Source organism: Zalophus californianus, chromosome 2, assembly GCF_009762305.2.
Source record: "Zalophus californianus isolate mZalCal1 chromosome 2, mZalCal1.pri.v2, whole genome shotgun sequence".
In the NCBI taxonomy this organism is placed as follows: Eukaryota; Metazoa; Chordata; class Mammalia; order Carnivora; family Otariidae; genus Zalophus; species Zalophus californianus.
Genome location: NC_045596.1, coordinates 83,112,324 through 83,133,701, shown reverse-complemented (window position 1 = coordinate 83,133,701; position 21,378 = coordinate 83,112,324). Strand labels below are relative to the sequence as shown.

Sequence of the window (21,378 nt, the reverse complement as noted above, 5' to 3'; positions counted from 1 at the left end):
TAAGGTTTATGAGGGGAGAGACTTTTTTTTTTCATATTCTATTCCTAGTGTTTGATATGTGTTAGGAGGTGTTCAGTAAATGTCCATTGAATATATGCTTTCCAATAACCATAAATACTAACAGAGTAAAACCTCACTGACTAGAAAAAAATGGAAAGATGGCAAGTCTGAGTACAAGATTCTTTTTTTTTCTTTTAAGATTTTTTATTTATTTATTTGAGAGAGAGAGAGCAGAATGTGGCAAGAACACAAGTTGGGGGGTAGGGGCAGAGGGAGAGGGAGAAGCAGGCTCCCCGCTGAGCTGGGAACCCAATGCGGGGCTCTGATCCCAGGACCCTGGGATCAAGATTCTTTTTTAATAATAAACTGTTTCCTTGCAAATTCATGAATTTTCAATCAATAATGGGCAAAACTTACTTCCAGTAAAGTTAAATTTCTGCTAGTTTTGATGAGTGAACCTCATTTCTAATACTATATTGATTTTGTATATGCAAATGTGCTTTTAAAGAGCTTGATGAACTTTCTCCTAAATTGATTTTTCAAGTCTCCTACAATTTGGTAGTACCTTTAATTTGATTACTAAGCCTTTTGCCGTTGTTGTTGACATTGTTCTCAAAGCACTTCAAATATCAACTTCAGCTCATTTCGGTTCAAATATTCTGAAACTCTGAGTTTAGAAAAGTCAGAATATATAGTTTTATGGCATGACTATTTCTCAGGTTGTCAATATAATGGCATACATATATCTATTTTAAATGTAAACATGTATGACTTGGCACCATTAACCTATTCATAATTTTAAAATTAATAATAAAATTAGAATTTAAACTATCTAGGAGAAAGGGCTAATAAGACTTCTTACCAGTGAGTGTGTGTGTGTGTGTATAGAGAGAGAGAGAGATACATATATATATATACACACATATATGTATGTATATTAGTAATATTGAAATATCCCTGAGAGCAGATACTGTGGTATTAAGCCTAGGGCTTCACATATTGGATGCCAATACTTTTTTAAATTTCACTCAACAAAATTGGTTGACCACCTACTCTGTGCCCAGAACTGGAATATAAGATGAAGATACAAATATAAATTAAAAAAATATGAATATATGTTTATTAAATCTGCATGAATATGATCACCTGAAGTCTTGTCAAATTTTATGTAAAATATATCCACTCAATATTAATCTTAGCATATAATTGCATGTTATAGTTTGGTCCCTAATAGAAAAAAAATAATTTATTCTTGAATATATTTGGCATAACAATTTTTTATGTTCTTGGAGAAATAACTTTCCTAAAATGAGTAAAATTGCCTTCTGAAAAATAAAAGGTTGAACAAAATTTCAAGAGCAATCCAAAAGATAAACAATAAAAGCCCTTTTAGTTTTAACCTCAAATAATATCCATGTTGACTAATATATTCTGTAGAGTCTCTACTGTGAAGAGGGTAGAAGTTCATACGTTAGAAGTGAGTGTCAGAGATATTCGCTTTCCGATAATAAATCAAATTCTCGTACACCATGGCCTCACCAGGACTGGCTGTCTACTCTGCAAGTTCTTTAGTGCTATGCTCCACCAGTGCAGGTGAGAACAGGTCAGACATACTGCTGTCGACCATCAACTACTCAGAACGAAGTGCATGCCTCAGAAGAGCCAGAACCAGAAGTTATATGCAATTCCTAATGTCAAATGATAGAACATTCATCCAAGAACGGAAAGTCCACATTTTCAAAAGCAGGTTATTCTCAAAACAGGATATAAAATACATCTCTATTTCTTTTCTTCAAAACAAAAATGCCTCTAGATCTAGGAAAGCACTTGATAGCAAACTAAAATATTGTTCCTTTACTCTGATTTGCACCAACGGAAGTAAGCTGTGACATGGAGCACTTGAATGCATCAATTACTCCAAATCTTCAGTATTTTTTTGCACACATACTTATCTTCATAATTAATTTAGATGAAGTGAACAGTAAAATTAGTTTGAGTTCTCCAATAGTGAGAGGAAGTAGCACTTTACACCTAAATATTAACAAATACATGTACAATTCTTATACTACAAGACTTTGAGATCCTTGAATGAAGGGACTAAATCTTTGAATTCTTTATACATTTTTTGCATCATCTAGCACAGTACCTTGCACAGAACAGATGTTCAAAACACAACTGGTAAATGAATAATTCATTTACAAAATATACAATTTTGATGCTCTTGTATTAAAAGAAATAAGAGTATTTTTGGTATTCTGGTCATGCTGTTATATAAGAGATACACAGTAATTCTGGATTTTACCTTTTGAACTAACATAATAAATAACTCTTGTATATTAATTTGGGAATACTAACTACCCTAACAAACATATCTTCAAATTTCAATGGAGCAACACAGTAAAAATCTATTTCTTCTTTTGTAAAGTCTAAAGAAGATTTTCCTTGTAGGTGGGCAGCATATCTCTCTGTGGTAATCTAGGCATTCGGCTCTTTCCATTTAGGGTTATGCTTTCTCCTCTGCCCTAGAAGCCTCTGCATTCAGCTAAAGGATGGGAGCTCATTGGCTGAAGAAGAATGCATAACTCCTGCTTAACTGCCTTGGCCTGAAACTGATCAAACACTTTAGCCCATAATCCATTGGCCAGAACTAGTCACATGCACCCACTGAGCTGCAAGCAGATGCCTGCCAGGGAATGGAATTCCTACCTGGGCAGATGCTTTCCAGAGAGTATACTAAGGAAAGGGAAATACAATTTTTTTTTTTTTTTTTTTTTTTTTTTAGCAGACTGCAAGTTGTTTTCTGCCACAATGGGCTCCCCCCCTCCCTTTTTCTCCTTTCTTTTTCTTCATAAGCAAAGGACAGTGTTGAAGTAACTTCTTGAAAATGTAAATTCCAAGTGTAAGGTAATTTTAGGTAAGCGATAATATAATCATGGACTACATGGACAGTCTAATAGGATTTTAAAAAATGGCAGCAAATTGTAGGACATCTGAAAAATTATCTCAATACAAAAGATGATTTGGCTATTCCAGTATGCCAGGTATGCCGATAACTAGTCTCTAGTTAATTTCTGCTATGTAGTTTTCCTTTGAGTAGGGTCCAATTTTGTCCAAGGAGATGTGTTTCTGTTGTCACAGTATGGGACCATACACGTGCATTAAAGGTGACTGGTGATAATAAGATGTGTTGTAAAGTGATTATGATTCATAACTTTTTTCCCACACATACCTCAGCTAGGAGGTGTCCCAAACTTGTAGCGGACTGAAGGGTGTGCCTCAAAGGTGTGCCTTTATTTCCTATCTACATCATAAAACTTTTCTACAGTGCTGACATTTTAAGCCTTCTGATCTTGGTTCAAAGGTGTTTTTCCTAAACCTGACAACTGTGTCCAAATAACGGTGGGAACTGCACCTCTGTTTGCAACATGTGGGATAAAACACTGTGGCCTTGGAAGTGAGCATCACTGGACATGGTTTCCTGGTCTTTTCTCAGGCAGGCTCTCTTCTTCACCAATAGGTCTTGGCATCCCTGCCTCACTCTGTGCCATCTGGCTAGGAACCAACTTCCCGAATCTGCCTTAGCAACTAACACTGCTCGTGCTCAGGAGACTGTTTTCAGCAACCACTTCCTGAGGCGATACAGTGGCCTCTCAGAGCTCATATTTTTATGACAGTTTTACTAGGCTCTAGGCTTTATTGAGGGCAAGGACCATTTTTAAATAACTGCCCCCCCCAACACACCCTACACACACACAGCACACAAATTACCTACCACAGTGTCTGGCATAGAAAAGGAACACAATACATATTTATTGAATGCACTGTCTCCCTAATTACCACACACTGTCCTGGGGTTGTGAATTGGGCAGCAGAATCTTGGAGCTGGTGGCAGCCTCCCTGAGTATGTGGGACACACCCCACATGGTCTCCTTTTGCTAGAAGGCCTCCAAGGAGGCTCCCCTGCCTTTTACTGTGAGCTCCTCTTCCTTGCGGGCTACATTGCTCAAGCCATACTCCAGCTCCATCAGTCAAGTTCTCAAACCTATTTTCGAATCTAATCCACGTCCCCTATACACTTCTGGCTCCATCTCCTAGCTTCCCTAAATCTTTTATTAGGCCTTTTACTGGGCTCATTGTCCAATTCAGGAAATAGGAAAAAAACCTGATAGTGGAGGAATTAAGAAATGTAACAAGAAGGACGGAGGGTGAGAAATTTATTCAGCTCTCTTTGTTATTCACAAAGAAGCAAGCTCCAATCTCCTTGCCCGGTTGGTCAGAGAGAGGGGTAGTGAGCGGAGGTGACCTTCGGGCAGAGGGAGATTGGCTCCTCATTCTGTGGCGCGGCAGGCAGGTCAGAAAGGAGCTATCGGGCCATTGTCACTCCCTGTCCTCCTGCGCCTAACACTCTCTCCTTTATTCTCCTTCCAACCGAAGGGACCAGAGTGGGGATCCGCCTTGGGCTTCAGGGCCCTGCACACACCGGGAACACCAAGTGGACGTCGAATGATTGGAAGGAGCCAGGAAGGGAGGTGTGGTGCCACCAGTCCCAACCACTGGCTGCGTGCGCGTGTGAACAGGGAAAAGGCGACCCTCTCCGGTGTGTCTCCCGCCCTGTCATTTCTCCCAGGAGATCGGCAGGGCAGCCCTGGGTGACTCAGAGCTGCCGGGGGTCGCTTGGACTCCCGTCCCCAATCTCCTTGGCAAGCCCGCCCCGCACACTCCGCCACGTCCCTGGGTCGCGACGCTCAGAAGCGGCCCCCTCCTTACAAAAGGTGTGGATGCATGGGTGGGAAACACTGATAACCACCACACCGCCCACAAAAAAAGCCCCAATAGCAAAGACCACCGTACACCCATCACAGGCGGAGCTCGTCTCCCCAAGGTAAGTTGTTTATTCGTCGCCGTTTTGGCGATCTTCCCTGGACAGCTGCCGTAGCGACAGCGACAGCAGCTGTGCCGCGGGCCCCGGAGCTCCCCGCGGTCTTCCTTCCTCCGCCCTCTCTCGGTGCTTCTCACCACCACCCCTTCCCTCTTCTCCCTGCCTCCCCCCCTTTTTGCCCTCTCGCGGGCCACGCACACACCCGGAGACACCCTCAGCACTTGGCTACTCACACTGCGGCTTAACCCAGCCGACAAGGCACAGTTGCCAAAGCGGCGCGGGGGAGTGTGCGGGGTCCAGGGGCGGATGCGAAATGGGGCTGTGGGTGGCAGGTACAGCCCCTCTCCTCCCAGCCGCGACCCCCTGCCCATTCTCTTTCCCTAATCCCGGCCTGCCAGCAACAGTGACACCTGAGCGGGGACTGGGCGGCGGAGGCGGCAGGCCCACTGGACTCGCAGCCTGGAGAAAACAGAGCAGGGGGCGGGGACGGCGAGGAGGAGCGGGAGGCGGGAGGAGCGGGGAGGCCGCTACCTAGCAGTGAGTGACGCGCACGTCAGCCAATGGGCGCCCACAGCTTCGACGTCGGGGCGGGGAGCGAGGGGCTGGCTCCGCAGGGAGGTGGAGGCTGCCGGGGCGCTGGAGGCGGGGGCCGGGAGGAGGAAGGGGAGGAGGCGGAGGCGGGCGCGGTGGCGGAGGTGGAGGCGGCGGCGGCGGCGGCGGAGGAGGAGGGTAGGTTGCGCCCGGGACTGTGTCTGCCGAGCTCCGCGGCTGTGCCTGTGTGAGTGAAGGAGCGGCGCGGGGAGGCAGAGACGAGCGCGGGCGAGCGCAGCGGCGGGACGTCTCCGGCGGCCGCGGACAAGCGACGGCGCTTGGTGTGGGGAAGCAGCGGCGGCAACAGCGCTAGCAGCAGCGGCGGCCGCCTCTCCGCCGCCGGAGACGCCGAGGAACGGCTGGTGGCACTGACATTGGCGGCCCTGCCTCTTCTCTCTCGCCCCCGGCCCTCCCCATGTGATCGGTCTTAATCCCGGCAGAGTGCGCGCGTGGGGCTCCATTCCGCGGTGCCCGGTTTCCTTGCCAGGGTGGGTGCTCCTGTGTGCGCTTCTCCTCCCCATCCCCCTTCCCCCAAGAATAAAAGAAGAACCAAGAGGCGTGCTTAGAAAATAAATAAATAACCACCACACACGCGCAGCCGGGAGCGGAGTCGGCGGGGCTGGCGGCGGCGGAGGAGGAGTGAAAGCGGCGGCGGCGGCGAAGGAGGAGGAGGTGGAGGAGAAGGAGGAGGAGGACGAGGAGGAGGAGGGACGCGCGAGAAGGCAGTAACTTTAAAGCCAGCTCAGAGCCCAGACCTCCAGCCGAGCGGTTTGCAGCGCGGCGGCGGCGGCGTTGAGTGTCTGGCCCGCCGGTCCGGTCGGGGTGTGCATTAGGACGGACGAGCAGCGCGTCGCTGTCCCCCGGCGGCTGGAGATGTCCGAGCCCAAGGCAATTGATCCCAAGTTGTCGACGACAGACAGGGTGGTGAAAGGTAAGCGGCGCGCCGCGGTCGCCCGGGTGCACCGTGTGCCGCAGGAACCCTCACGGCTTGCCTCCCCTCCCCCCGCCTCCGGTTCTCTCCTTGCTCCAGCCACGGACCTTCTAGGATATTGTGCAACCCTCGATTCCCCCTCCTTTGCGCGCCCTTCCCCCAAGCCTCCCACCCGGCCCCACTTGGGGCATTTTTATTTACGGGGGCGTCAGTTGGCAAATGGCTGAGCAGCGGGGAGGCGGCGGCGGGGGTGGCGGTGGCGGGAGGGGGCGCCCGGGGGGTGGTTGCTGGCAGGGTGTAGCTTCTGTGACAGAAATAGGAAGTGGGTGGCTGCTCGCAGGCTTGCATGGGATCGGTTTATGATTTTCTTTTGCAGAGGGAGGGGTGATTTATGGCTTTTTAAAAATTAATATGGCATTTTTATGTGGCCGTGGCTTTCTACCGCCTGCCTCGCTCGGGCAGGGTTCTCTCGGCGCTCCATTGCAGCAATTCCCTCCGCGCCCCCTCCCCCTCCCCCTCCCCCTGAAAGGGCCTGCACAGGACTCGCGAGAGAGCGGGAGAGCGTGGGGGGAGCCCGGCGCTTCCTTCCGCGCGGGGCGGGGGCGGCCGCAGGCGGAGGGGGTGGCCGAGGGGACGCGAGGGGGCCGCGGGAGGCGGGGAACGACCCGTGAGCCCCGCCGCCGCCGCCCCGGGATTCCCCCGCAGGCCCTGAGAAAGACACGGAAAGCAGTTCTCCAACCTCCCCCGCCACCCGAGCCTTACCCCGCCGACCTGTCATTGCTCTTGAATGGTTCCCCGCTGGAGCACACCTCCCCCTTGGTAACCTCACCCCGCTCGCTTCTTCCATGCCCCTGGCACCCCCTTGTTAACGGGCTATTTGATTCCTATTATTGGCTCCTCTCCCCTGCCCCGGGATCGTGTATACTTCTGCCTCTGGGGTTTCTGGCGTAGAGAAGCCGGGATGCGTGGGGTGAGGAAGGGGACCACCAGTTTCTTTCTTGCTCGGGAAAACCCGCCGTCCTCGTTGTGTTCCGTGGTGGAGTGGGGGAGGAACCATCCCACGAATCCTGGAAGGATGGGACAACAGAACAGATCCGCCAGGATTAAGTAGTGTCCCTCATTCCTGGTGTTAGGACCCGGAGCAGAGCAGGGATGGGGTATGTATGGGATAGGCGCACAAGGGGCCTCTTAAATTGGAAACAGCACTGTCTGGTGTGGCGTGTGGCGTGTGTGTGTCTGTCTGTCTGTGCGCGCGCTGTGTGTAAAACTGAGATAGTATCTAATGTGGCCATGCATTAGAGTGCAAGGCAGTAAAGTCATTTGCCCCGTGAGCACTTAGATGAAGTAACTCAGCAGCCATAAGACCATGATACAGAAGTCCTGGGGTGTCAGAACTGTTCATTGCCCCATTCAGATTTGCTTAGTTTTTAAAGTTGTGTGTGTGTGTGTGTGTGTTCCTGGTGATGGGGGGAAAATTATTCTCTCCTTCTTAAAAAAAGAACACAAAATATCTTTTCTTGTTTTGGTTGTATTAGAATCATTCCTGCTTGAATGCAGTATTCATAGACTCATCAAAATAAGGAGGAAATACCTTTGCAAAAATGACTGGAAATAGGACTATAGATGCACAGCTGTTCTTTCTGCAGGCATGGCTCCTCATGTTAAAACAGTGAATTCAAATTCATTCAAAAGAACTAGGCTTTGTATTAAGGGTTTCTGTTGACATTTTCAAAAATTAAGACCTTTTGCTGAACTATCAGAGTATTTCCCTAATGTGTGAAGTTTAGGTGTAACTCCAGTCTGTGTGTTTAGATTGCCTGTTTTCAAAACAATTAACGTACACTCGATCTTAGCCAAAAGGCGGAGAAGCCATCAAAACAATTAATGTAAAGCTTACCATTCAAATGATAGCAATAAATGTGTCAGCAATTAAAAAACATTCATATGTGCACACATAAGTTCAGGTTCCCTGTTTTAAATCACAAAGTGTGGCTTTTCCCTGTAAATGGAAAGTTGTCAAGCAGGGAAGAATGTAAAAATAATTGTTAATATGTTCTGGCTTGGTGTCTTTACCGATTAATGTGAAGGAGCCCATTCAACCATTCCATGCCTATTTTGCCTTGCTTTTTTCCAATGATATAATATTTTTATAAATGGCTCTTTATTGTAAGTACACAACCCCCCCATAATTTCAAAGAAATGATTTACATATTTTTGCAGAACTGAAATGCACATGTGGATAATATAGGAACATAGGAAAGTCTCAAAATAGGAAAAGGTAATTTTGCATTTGTTTTGTTAAGGATCTTGATGTGAATTTTGAATGTGAAATTTTGTTTATAGGAAAAAAGTTTTATTGACAAATCCTTATTTTAAGGCGGGCATGCTGTTTTATGCTTTCTTACAGACTTTATATTGTTGGCTTAACAGGCATTATCGAAAGGTGGATCCAACATTTTGTCACATATATGATTTTTATAACTAATTATTTGAAATGGTAATCTATTTTGATTATCAGTTCTCTAGGAAATAGCATTTCCCCACGTATACACATGCTTAGTGAGTAGAAAGTGCATGTATGATGAATGGAAAACAGATTTGACCCAAATGATTTTTTGTATTTACAAAATCAGATAAGACATAGTTCATTCAACCATGACTTTAAATTTTGTTAGAACTTCATCTCAGTGGTCTGAGGAAATTTTTGTGCTCCTTAAACTTTCTCTCCTTTTACAAAGTACAGATAGTAGTATTTGGTTACATATAGAAATAAGTATTTGAATCATTATTACCATGGCATGCCATGGTGTGTGTTTACAGTTATCTGCATTAGTGTCATCTGGCTTTTGTTGTATAACAAATTGCTATTTACAAATAAAGCTGTGCTTGTGGTTTTGTTTGTAGTAATACCATGATGTGACGGCTTTCTTGATTTGTACTTCCAGAATGCAACTTTAGAAAGGTAGGTTGAGTTTAAGTCTCAACTAACTATGCAATTTTTCAGGTTCGTAGCATCTTCTAGAGTGTGTTCAGAGCCTGTGATCAGTTTTCCAAATCTTAAAAATGAAAGGGAATGGCAGCATTGGAGATAAAAAGCATTCATTTAGGTTACCGCAGAAAAAAAGTTACTTCGTTTAGCAAAACTGGTGCTGTTTCATTTTTAACTGTTCTTGGATAAAAACAATGGAAAGTATAAAAATTCATAGAAGAGATCTTGGGTAATACCCTTCGTTGGAAATCATAATAATTTGATCCATTTACTGTTTTACATTTTTTAAGGAAACAAAGTATACGCATAACTATCTGGCAAAAGATGGAGGGCAGTAAATAGAAGAATAACCACTCTCCCCGCTTTCCCCCAGCACACCACGTAGTCTGGATTTTCTCTGCAGTGGTGGTACACAGGGCTGGTTTAAAACTGGCTTTTGTTCATTTCTCCCTGCCTGTTCCTGCCTTTAACTCCTTGACTGGCCCTAACATTCCCTCTCCGCTATAGAACTTTGCTACAGGAAAGTCATACACTTAGAGGAAATTAAATTGTATGCGATGGGTGCTTGCTTTGTTGCATCTCTTTCCCTTCCTTGTTCCCATCCCTAAGTATTTTCTAAAGGGCCTCTTAACCTTAACCCAAACTGATTTTAATGGTAGAAATTCCAGATACCATGACAGGTTGATGGGGGGTAAATTCCTGGGAAGAGTTTTGGGGAATTTCTCAAAAACTCTTAAGTAGCGAATTTGTGCTGTGTGTCAGGTTACTTTTGGCTGTGGGGGAATTAAAAAAAACAACAACACAAAAACAAAAAGCTCTGTCTTTCTTTGTATTGCCAGCTTATAGACTATTTGTGAAGACAAAATACACATAGGGAAATTCTGGAAGGATATCTAAGATCATATAATCAAGGAGCTGGTAGCTAAGCAAAATATTAAGTAAACAAGGATTCAAACCACCAGTGTTTCTAGCTGAATGAGATGGTAATACTGCTTAAGAAGAAAATGAAAATATGCTACATCAGTAATAATCCTCATGTTTGGATTTTGAAACAAAGTATTAAATAATGCCATTTCTTTGTGGTGTGTCAAGAAGAGCTCATTGTGAATTTATTTTACTTAGATTTATTACCATCAGTTCAGTTATTCCGTGTATATTCTATGTATCTGGTTTTCCATTTGAGTACAGTAAAACCTCATTAATTCAGTGTTATTAAATGTCAGTGTTTGGTGGCTAAAGTTTACATCAGCACTGGATGTGAAGAAAGGGGTCTGCTAATCTAATTAATACTATAAACAACATGATTTGGGCATGGTTAATGTACTTAACAAAACAGCTTCTTTTCAGGACATACTGAATAGCATGTAAATTAATGCTATTAATTACAAATTAGATTAATCTATTCATTAGTATTTTCTTTCAGGATTTCTACTATAAAGTCAATATAACAAAAATGCATGGTTTTCAAAACATGTTGTAAACTTAAGGCTTAACATTGAGACTGTGATTCAGGGAAATTCCAGTGATTCTAAAATGCCATCAGTTAGAAAATTAACATTTAAAAAATAATATTTTTGGGGGAAAGTGGGGGAAAGAACCTCTATTTTTTTTTAAAGATTTTATTTATTTGAGAGAGAGAATGAGAGAGAGAACACGAGAGGGGGGAGGGTCAGAGGGAGAAGCAGACTCCCTGCTGAGCAGGGAGCCCGATGTGGGGCTCAATCCCGGGACTCCAGGATCATGACCTGAGTCGAAGGCAGTCGCTTAACCAACTGAGCCACCCAGGTGCCCCAAGAACCTCTACTTTAAATGAGCCATGTATTTTAAGACATCCAGTTAAAATGTGAAAAAAGTAACACCTTAGAATCTAGTTAGAGGTTTACTCCAACATTTGTTTATATTAGTTTAAAAATATACCTTTTTAAGTCTATTTCATGTTTTAAGTTTATTTGTTTCTATAAGTATGACCTGTTTTTATCTGTAATCTTAGAAATATGACTTTGATATACTCTACACTTATAGCTTTTATAATTGGCTTCTTATACTTTTCCTTATCTTTTCTGTGTCAGCCATGTGTAAAGTTGGAACTAATTATGAAACCAAATAAAGAATCCATTTAGAGTGACCTCATTGGAAAACAGCATTTTTCTAGACATACCTTCCTTTTAGCAAATCCAGTTAAATTACTATTTTGAAAGTTTTGTGAAAATATTGGACACTCCAGAACTGTAGAGAATGATGATGATTCATGATCTGGAACTTTGGTAAATATTAAAAAATCATATTGTTAACTTTTTTTCAGCAATTTTCTTGATATTCAAGAGAGACATAGTGAGATTTTGAATTCCATCTTTCTGTAATTGCCCTGTTATATTTTGTAAGTCACAGGCTGTTTTCCTCAGATGTAAAATTGTACTCACCCCTCACTTGTGGGAACTTGAACTCACCACTCACAAGTGGAATTTGAGAGCCCACGCAGTCATGCTTGCTCCCCTCGCCTGGGAATGGCTATTCAGTCACTGCTGACACAGAATTACAAATGACAACGTGTTAATGTATTTTCAGGGTCACTCAAGAATAGTCAGAACAATTAGTATTGAAATCTGTGAATGCCTTGGGTCTACAACAGTAGCTTATGGTGGCATTTATTTTATAGTTGAAGAAATGGAAACAGAATAGATAGAATGGTCGGTCACAGGTGGGACTAGAATGCAGGTAAGTGTAAGCACATTCTTTCCTTTAGCAGAGATGCTCGTCTCTCTTGAAAATCTGTTTGAAACTGACTTCTTTTGGTATATTTAAGCTATCACATTTTATTTCAAACTTCGCTTTACTGAATTACTAGCTATATAAAATAGCTGTAATAGGAGAAGAAGCTTTTATACCTGTGCATTTAGCAGAAATATAAATTCTGATGATAAATGTTATAATCTGGTTTGATCTTGGCCTGAGGTTTACTAAAGGAAAACTGTTAAACATTATTTTCTCTTCAGGTATATACACAGAAATAGAAATAGCATATTCTCCTGCTAAAAAGTTTTATTTACTTTTATTTTGAAGGTGGTTATCATAAGCCTCTTTGTCTGAACTACAGATAATAGCCCATACGGTTGATCTGGTTTGAGGATTTTATTAATTTCTAGAGAAGGATCAAACGAAAATACCAGCCAATGCTTCTTAAGGTGTTCACTCCTTTTTTTTTTTTTTAAAGATTTTATTTATTTATTTGACAGAGAGAGAGTTAGCGAGAGCAGGAACACAAGCAGGGGGAGTGGGAGAGGGAGAAGCAGGCTTCCCGTGGAGCAGGGATCCCGATACAGGGTTCAATCCCAGGCCCCTGGGATCATGACCTGAGCCGAAGGCAGATGCTTAACGGCTGAGCCACCCAGGCGCTCCACTCCTTATTTTAAAATATAGTCATCAGGTGGGAATGTAGGCACTGAAACATGATTTCAGTTTATAAACTAAGTCCTTAGTAGTCTTGATATTTTCAGTATTTTTAACCTATTTTGTTTTTACCATATTTCCTTCTTCTGTCTTCACACAGGCTCTATCATTGATAAGCCGTCAATTGTATATTTCATATGAAGTCAAAAAAAACATTTCATATTCCTCTACTGTTAGGTATTCTGAATAAAGGCTTAAATCAGATGGACTGTCAGCTTGAGGACCTAGACCTATGGCTGGAATCTCAAATCCATTTCACAAAAGTATATGCAGTAGCCAAAACCTTGAAATTAAAAACAAAAACTGAGGAAGCAGTAATTAGTTATTAAAATACTGCATTTTTGGAATTAGATGTATTCTTTGTAAGACCATCATGGAGAGAAATAGAATTTTCTGTTTATCTTCTTCTTATTTCCTTAATCCATGCTTTTGCTTCACAGCAAAATATGATGGTCTGTCTGACTTTCTATGAACTATCTCCTGGAACTGGAAATTCTGCGAATGTCTGCAGAAAGCAAAACAAACAAATAGATACCAGAGATTTATGTTAACAGCTGCCTCCAGATTATGACATGCCACCTTACAATGTTTGTCAGTTTCAGGTACCTTTCTACACTTATAAAACCAGAAGAATGATGGTTGATGTTGAGACAGCTTTATTTATATGGATCTAAATTTTAAAAAAATCCCACCAGCTCTAAGGTTCTAAGACTTAGAGTCTCTTCTTATAGGGACTGTCTAGATCCACTTTACTTTTATCTTTCTGGGGAAGGAGCTACTACTTCTGATATAAAATGTTCAGTTGGCTCTATGTAGCATTAGAATGTTTTGGAGATTCTAGTATGTCAGTGTCTAAACTGTGTCTCCCAGGATGCTGCATATGCTTGGAAGGTACATAAAATTGTTAATATGTATATTTAAAGTTTTAGTTTGAAAACTATGGTCATTGCCCCAGTGGTTCCTGGCTCAGTGCCTTGCTTCTTATGCACTGAATCAGTTCTTGTCAAATGACTTTGGACATTGTACAGTTCTCACGTGTGCCTCCTAAAGCAATAAATGGAGACAAATTATATGTTTATTTTGAACTCATTATACTCTGATTCTTTGTAAATGGTTCTATGATGACTGTATGGTTAATTGGAATGCTTTCTTCTCCAGCCATATCAGGAAATACAGTATGAGAAGGAGATATTAATAAGGTTATATAATTAGATTGAGGGCAGTTTTGTTGTTAGGTCATTTGGACTGGCTTTATGCCAGTTGGGTTTAAAAGGCTAAATCCTTTTCACTGTAATATATTAGCTTGAACTTGAAAGCTTTCTTTCAGTTTTTGTTGTATTTCCCCTTAGACTGATCAAATTTTGACAGGTGAGAAAAAATATGTTAATCACTCAGTATTTGACATATTGGGTGATATATATTTTTTAATTATTGTTTAGATTTGGACTTGAAGAGAAAAGGACCTGGCAAATTCCATGAAAAAACAAACAAACCAAACCAAGACCAGAAAAAAAAACCCTCTTCCTTTGTTTACATCTCAATTTATCATTTTCTGTAATGCTTTTGTAATTCAGAGATGCAACCTTCTTCAGCATAACCTCCTGCCTTCCTCCTGCCCTCCTCTGGCCCCCAAAATGTCATTGGATTCTATCCAGTGGGAAGATATATGGGCTATGAGAAGTTAAAAAAATGTGGCACCAACTCTGCTGACTCCTTACATTCTCCTAAGTGGGCTTTAAGCCATCCGTTGACATGTGTTTTTAAACATCCTGTAAGCTATGCCATTTTATCAAATTAAATTAAAAGCATAATATATTCTCTTACAATGACAGAACCTGAGTCAGGACTTCCAAGTTTGTGTTGTTGTTGTTATTATTTTGCTTTTTACAAAGGAATTAATTTTTTTTTTTCATTATACCTGGCATCGCTGGTCTGCTATGCATATTTAATGTTAATAAAGTACATGCGTACCTTCTCTGTGTGGGTTTGATTATTGTCATGGTAACAGTTCTCATCACTTAATTCTCATCATTCAAGCCTTGGTTCAAACGTCGCCTCCTCTGGGACCCACATCTCCTGATATCTTAAGTTTTAATAAAGGGACTCAGCCTCTTCATTTTCATTGGGGACACCTTGAATAGAGCATGCCCTGTGAAGATTTCTTTACCTATCTGCCTCCTTCCCAGGAAATGGAGAGCCCAGGAGAGTGGGGCCTGTCTTCACATATCTTTGTATATTTAGACTTAGTACAATGCCTGCTGTAGATTAGACCCTTGATACGTGGTTGCTAAATGAACAGAATAACAGATAAAGGGTAAGAGGGGTTTAAATTTCTAAGTTATAGGGTTCCTTTCTATTTTGAAATTTTGTGGATCTCAAATCATGGGCAGCTTGCAAACTTCTGGTGAGTTTCTTGGTTGGTAAGTGCCAATCCTGTAGAAGGGTTTTTTCGCCTGTGTTTTTGAAATGCTTTCTTTTGGTTAGTTGAGCTTGTATGTTTTATGCCCAATAGACAATAGTCAAGAAGCATAATTGACAGGAGTGGCTTACCCAGGATGTGCTTGGTTTTCAGTGGGTCATTGTCAGTCAGAGGGGGTATAGCTCAGGTTTCTCAAAGGGGGGTGATTTTTTTTTCTTCCGGAGGTCTGGTGATGATACCAAGTTGAAGGAGAACCACTATGACACCCTCTGGGAGGCTTAGATTAGACTGCACAATTATATTACTTGCTTAGAAAAATACACAAATGCAAATGAATAAAAGCTAATATATTTAGGAATCAGAACAGAGATGTAAAACATACTTGCAGGCCTAGAAAAGACATGTCTGTGTAATACTAATAAAAAAATCTTCAGGCGCATCATGTGAGTATAGGCTGCTTGTGAGTCAGCTCTCCTGATGGCATGTCTACGTGGTGAATGTTTTTATAAAAGCTCAGCTCTGGGATCCACATCAGCTGGGAGGGAGTATGATGAGGCACCTGCTCTCTACCTGGTCCTGGTCCTTACAGGGGACCACTGACCTGCTAGCCCGGACTTGGTCAGATGCCTCCCCACTAAAGCAGGCTTCCAGGGCTTTCCAAGCTCTTTCCATTTATGGGCTAGGATTTCATCTGTTTCCCTAGTGCAGAAATACTTTTCCTTCATGGAGTTGAAGGCTAGGGAAATTATAGTTTCCCACATAAAGTCACATCATTGTCAACTTCTGCCAATTTGCATTCAGCAGTCAGGAGGAATCTTTCTGTTGCCTTCACCTCTGGTCAGAATTCTACTTGAGTACTCTGTGTCATTCCACATGCACTTTGAGAAGGAGGTGTAGAAAACTTGCAGTATCTTAAAAAGAAAAAAAAAGATTCCTCCCCCTTCCCCAAGTGATTAAAGAACTTAAAATTGTGATAGGAACTGAGAGATTATTCAGTCTGAGAAAAGGTTGAGTGGTAATTTAATTACAGAGTTCAGGTTTTAAAAAGTCTCTTTCTACAGTGGATCCACACTCATACATTATCACCACTATCAACTGAATAAGAGAAAACACTATTGGCAAGCATCTGTGATTTAGGTGACTTTTTTTTTTTTAAAGCAGTCATGGACATTTAACACTGGCACAGATTATGTGGGAATCTTTTGAATGGAAAGAATAAATGGTTCTCATTTATTTGGGTTGTAGATGTGATCTAAATCTAAAATTACGAAATTTTGAAGCTGGAAGAAACTTTGGAAATCAATCCCTCATCTGGCCTGAAGCCAGTTCCCTGACTCTGTATGGTGAGAGTGACTGAGAGCTGAGTGGGAGAACTTTTATCTCTTATACTTGCTGTGTCTGAACCAAAGCAAAACAAACAAACCAAACTCAGAATTGGAAGGTGCAGTGGTGATCTAGCCCAGGCCATCCCCAATGTGGAATGTCCTATCCAGCCTGCATGATGGCTGGTAATCCCACTGTTTCATGAACACATGTAATGAGTTCCCTGCTTACTGAGATCTCTCATTTCTGCTTGCCAGAGTGCTTGCTTAGGGTTGATACCAGTCTAATGCTCTGGAGTACACAGTCATTCTGCCTAGCATTGCCCTACAGAGTTCCATAAAATGGACCTTGTCTTTCACAAGAGAGCTTATTTGACATTTAAAACAACTTTCATATTTTTAAGTCTTCTAGCTATACCCCATATGGCATCATTTCTGGATCCTTCCCCAGCCCAGTAGCCTTTTTTTAAAACTATGGAGGTTGTTAGGGTCTTTGAAAAATGGAGACGTGAGTTAAGGTACATCGTGGCTAATGTACTTTCATCGAACCTCCAGCACCTTGAGCTTGGTTGCCTAAGCACTCTTGCTTTGCTCTTCTGTGTCCTCATGCTGACCCTTAGACTTCCCGAAACTCTAGTCCTTCACTGGTGGGCCCAGTCTAGTATGCATCCCATGGTGAGAACCGCCACTGCCATCTTACTCCTTGTGCCCTTTCTATTGAAATTGCCTTCAGTTGTATCACCTCCCAGGACTGCAGCTTGCAGGTGTCAAATACCTAACCTCTATAAGTAGAGCTTTCCGGAAAACCTGAATAGCAGATGCATGGCTCTCTCTCTGGAGGTGTTGCTTTCATTTTACTTGCTTTTATTTGCAATACAGACCAATAATAAAGACAGCATGATAGCTTGACACCGTGGTGATGTTAGCACGGTAACTGAGGACAGGCCAAGTCCCTTGTTGACTTTGCAAATCACACCACCACGGAGGCAGCTCAGCACCCCACTTGCCCAGAGCCATCCCTGCCTCCTCTGCCACCCAGTCTTTGAAGGCTGTTGATAAACAGCTCGTAAGGCCATTGGGTTTGGCTAACCCAGAGTTCAATTGTCATTTGATAACTAGTTTAAGTTTCACTGAGGCCTAAAAGAGGTCAGTGCCTTCCAACTATGGTGTCACAACACATTTCTGTGTTACACTCAGCTGTGAGGTATTAACAGCTACTGACAACAACGTACAGAAGTTTGCAAATGACTTATTTTAAAATATCTATATAAAAACAAGGGTGGATTCATGCTCAACCCTAAAATACTACTTTCCCTTATGTTCTGATGTGTTTCCTCATGCAGGAGAGGAAGGGATAGAGCTGCAGCTGTCATGGTGGGCATCTTCCATAACCTGCAGTCTTCTTGATCTTCTGATGTACCTTTAATCACAGTGGGACTTGTACATCCTTATAAGCCTTGCAGTGTTTGCTCTGTTCCAATGAACATTTTTGAGGACAATTTCTGAGAGTCTGCATTTATGCGTGCTTGTGTTTTGTGCAAGGGAACCTCATGTTGTGTGCATCTTGACAGAAAGAAAGGCTGCCACACGCAGTCAGAGAGTGTACCTTCACTAGCCAGATCTGTCAATAGGCTAGATCTTGCAACACCAAGGGAGGCAACTCTGGGGTGATTTCAGCGTGCTCGATGCAGCCTTTTCTCCTCAAACATCTCCCAGGGGCCATGCCCAAAATACCATGTTTAGTTATGAGGATGAGCTTGGCCTTCTTTGAAAGAGGTTTCATAAGCAGCTGATCTTTAAAAAATAATTTGGTGAATTGACTAAATTTTTCTTGACCTTTGGATAGTACTGAATTCAAGAAAAATCCTGTGTTTCAGGAGACTTTTTGAGAGAAACTTTCCTGTCTCCTTTTGAAGAATTCACATCCCATGCTTTTTGTATCACTCAATTTTTTTCTGCTTCCCTCAAGTGTGATATAATTGTAACATCCTAGTTGCCAAATAGATTAAATAATCCATTATTGAGTATAAAATGACTGTTGAAAAAATATTATTTCCTTTACTTATCAGGCCATTCATCTACCCATCCATCCTTCCATCCTGTCCACGCATGCATCACTACTTGCCTGGCTCTGTGCTGTGTGCTCGGGGCTTTAAGTAGGAGAACTCTGAATGTTGCTATCCAGTGTGTGTATGTTGTATGGAGGAGGAAGCAAATCACAATGTAAGTGGCAATTACTTTAATAGCAGAAGATGCAACATGCTGTGGAGTGCAGGGAAGGGAGTGATTAACTGTCTTCATAGATTGTGCTTTCATTTTTTGGCAAAAATAAATGGAAGCAGTATTAATTTTTTTCTGTATGTATTATATATAAGCACAATGTTCGGACATGGGCTGATTTGTAAATGAAGATGACATAAAAGGAACTATGAAAGGAATGATGAGTGTATGTAGAATTCTATAGCTGTTATAGTTTACCTGTGAGCAAGGTGTATGAGAAAGAATCTTGGGTTGTAGAAGGTGGAAGAGGCTTTAAAAGTCAACTAGTTCAGCTATTTTCAAAAAAAAAAAAAACACAACAAAAGAAAAACACCTTTCCTATTAAATGGTTAATAGCCTCCCTCCTCCATCCCAGATTATTTACAGCGATGAAGAGGCAGCATCAGAGTGTGAAAAGAACATTGGCTTAAGTGTGACAAAACCTGCGTTTACATCCTGCTTTCTCTGTGTGCCACTGTGTGTCTATGGGGAAGTCATGTAACAACCTTGAATCCGTTTTTCTTACTGAAAAGTGGAAATGATAGTATTAACTTTGCAAGGTTATTGTTACTATGAGAAGAATTGATTTGAAATGCCTGGTTACTGCCCGCTCAAAAGAAGTCCTCAATACATGTTAGGCATTGTGGGTGGTTGGGTTTTTTTTTTTGTTTCTTGTTTTTTAATTGTTGGACAGCTCCTTTGAAAGCAAAGCTTTTTGCTTCTAGAAATAACCTGCATTAAAGTATTCCTCACCTCCTACCCATTGTCAGATCCACTGCAGTTTGAGGTCCTTTGTCTCTGAGACAAGGTCACCAGTGACTGTCCAGTTGCTGGCTTCTCTGGTATTTGACATAATGGGCCTCCTCTTCTTAAAATGTTGTCTTCATTGGCTTTCATGGATTTCCTCTTTGACTTATTTGCCATCTCCTCTCAACTGAATCCTAAATGTTGATGTTCCTTTTCTTTTTACCAGTTCTTCCAGGCCATTTCATCTCCTTACACACATAGGATTGACTACTGCTTATAGACTGATGAGTAACACATCTATATTTGTAACCTAATCTTTTCTCTGTGGAGCTTTCTCTCAAACACTATGCAGAACAGTTGCTGTGGATGGGTATGGTGAAAATAAAGTGGGATATTTCTTCTCCCATGTTTCCTAGCCTGGTTGATGTTACCACCATCCATCCAGGTTAAATAAACCTGTCATTAAGTTCCCGTCTTCTAAATATTTCACCTAGTGTTGCAGTAGCTTCCCAACATTAGTCTTTTTGCTTTCAAACTTGTCCCTTCTCATAAATTAATTTTCCCATATTGGCACCAGAGGGATCATTTAAAAATGAACATCTGGAAAAAATAAAAATGAACACCTAGTTATACTAATCCATATTTGGTTGTTGATCTTTTTCTTACTGGTTTGTAGCATCTCTCTATATTATGGAATTTGACCCCTATTGCATGAATTTTGAAAATAGGTTGAATATAGCGTATGTTACATTGTACTGCATTTAAGTCTGCAATTTATTAGAATATATATTCTTAAGAGCAGAGAGAACATTTTTTATTTATGAGGTGTATTCTGAATGCTTATCTGTGTTTGGTCTATATAAAGTTGATTGGGCTAAACTGAACTACTTAAAAATCCCAATGATACTTTCCATAGTTTTGTATTTGCTTTACCTCTGTATATAACACTCTTGCTCATTCTTGTGTCCTTCTGAGTAAAACTTCTCTGATCTCCTCAGGCATAACCGTCTGAATACTTCTTATACTTTGAATACACAATATATCATAAACATTTGCAACAAAATTTTCTCTTTGTGAAATTACCCTGGAAGGCCTTATCTACTTCATCTCTTCGTGCTTAGCATGATGCCTGGCATATAATTAATCATATTCTTCCATCCCCCCCCCGCAAACAAATTGATTGGAAAAGATATACCTGTTCATCACAAAAGCATAATGATACTAGCACTTCCTTTTTCTTCCCCTCTAATATCATACTTTTTATTAATGTAGTTCAAGTTGGATTATTTTTCCTAATATTCTTGACTTATGGAATACCTGATCTCATCCTCCTGCCCAGACATGTTCATGCAAATCTATTAAGCCAAGTCTCCTTCACTCTGGATTTTGTAATTATTTTATACAATTCTAAGCACAACATTTACAGGAATACCTTAGTTTGATTTAAATCTTCCTTACCTTGTCCTCTGGTTCTAGCCTTTTTTGATCTTTTATTTAAACATCTGGATTCTTTTACTTCTTTTTAGTTATTTGCCCCCTTATGTCCATAGTAGATTTTCGTAGGCCTTTTACCTAAACCTGGCAACCAAATGAATTTTGGGAGCCAGTTGCTTTAGATGAGTAAGTTTACAAATCTTTATTTTAGGTTCTGCATATGTAACATGGGAAAAAAAATCTCACCTGTGTTAATAAGAAGCTTGTGGCTTCTGTACAAAAAAGGGAAATGCTTGAATAATTGGTTGTCCTTGATCTTTTCCTTACCTAATTAGTGTATTTCTATGACTGTACTTTGGA

The 21,378-nt window shown here is 41.7% G+C and overlaps 1 protein-coding gene across 7 annotated transcripts in view; it reads left to right on the top strand.

Annotated features, from left to right (window-relative positions):
* PPP3CA (protein phosphatase 3 catalytic subunit alpha) overlaps positions 1 to 21,378 on the top strand; it is a 449,539-nt gene that overhangs the window by 131,941 nt on the left and 296,220 nt on the right. For 2 of the 7 annotated variants that reach the window (XM_027598218.2, XM_027598216.2), the window contains exon 1: positions 5,547 to 6,401. The exons of 3 other annotated variants lie outside the window; for them this stretch is intronic. In XM_027598218.2, coding sequence (XP_027454019.1) covers positions 6,344 to 6,401 — 58 coding nt within the window. In that variant the 5' untranslated portion in view covers positions 5,547 to 6,343. Of the gene's footprint in view, positions 1 to 5,546; positions 6,402 to 8,626; positions 8,680 to 9,305; positions 9,364 to 21,378 lie in introns of those variants that run through there. 2 more of the 7 variants (XM_027598219.2, XM_027598221.2) reach the window with 2 other exon arrangements.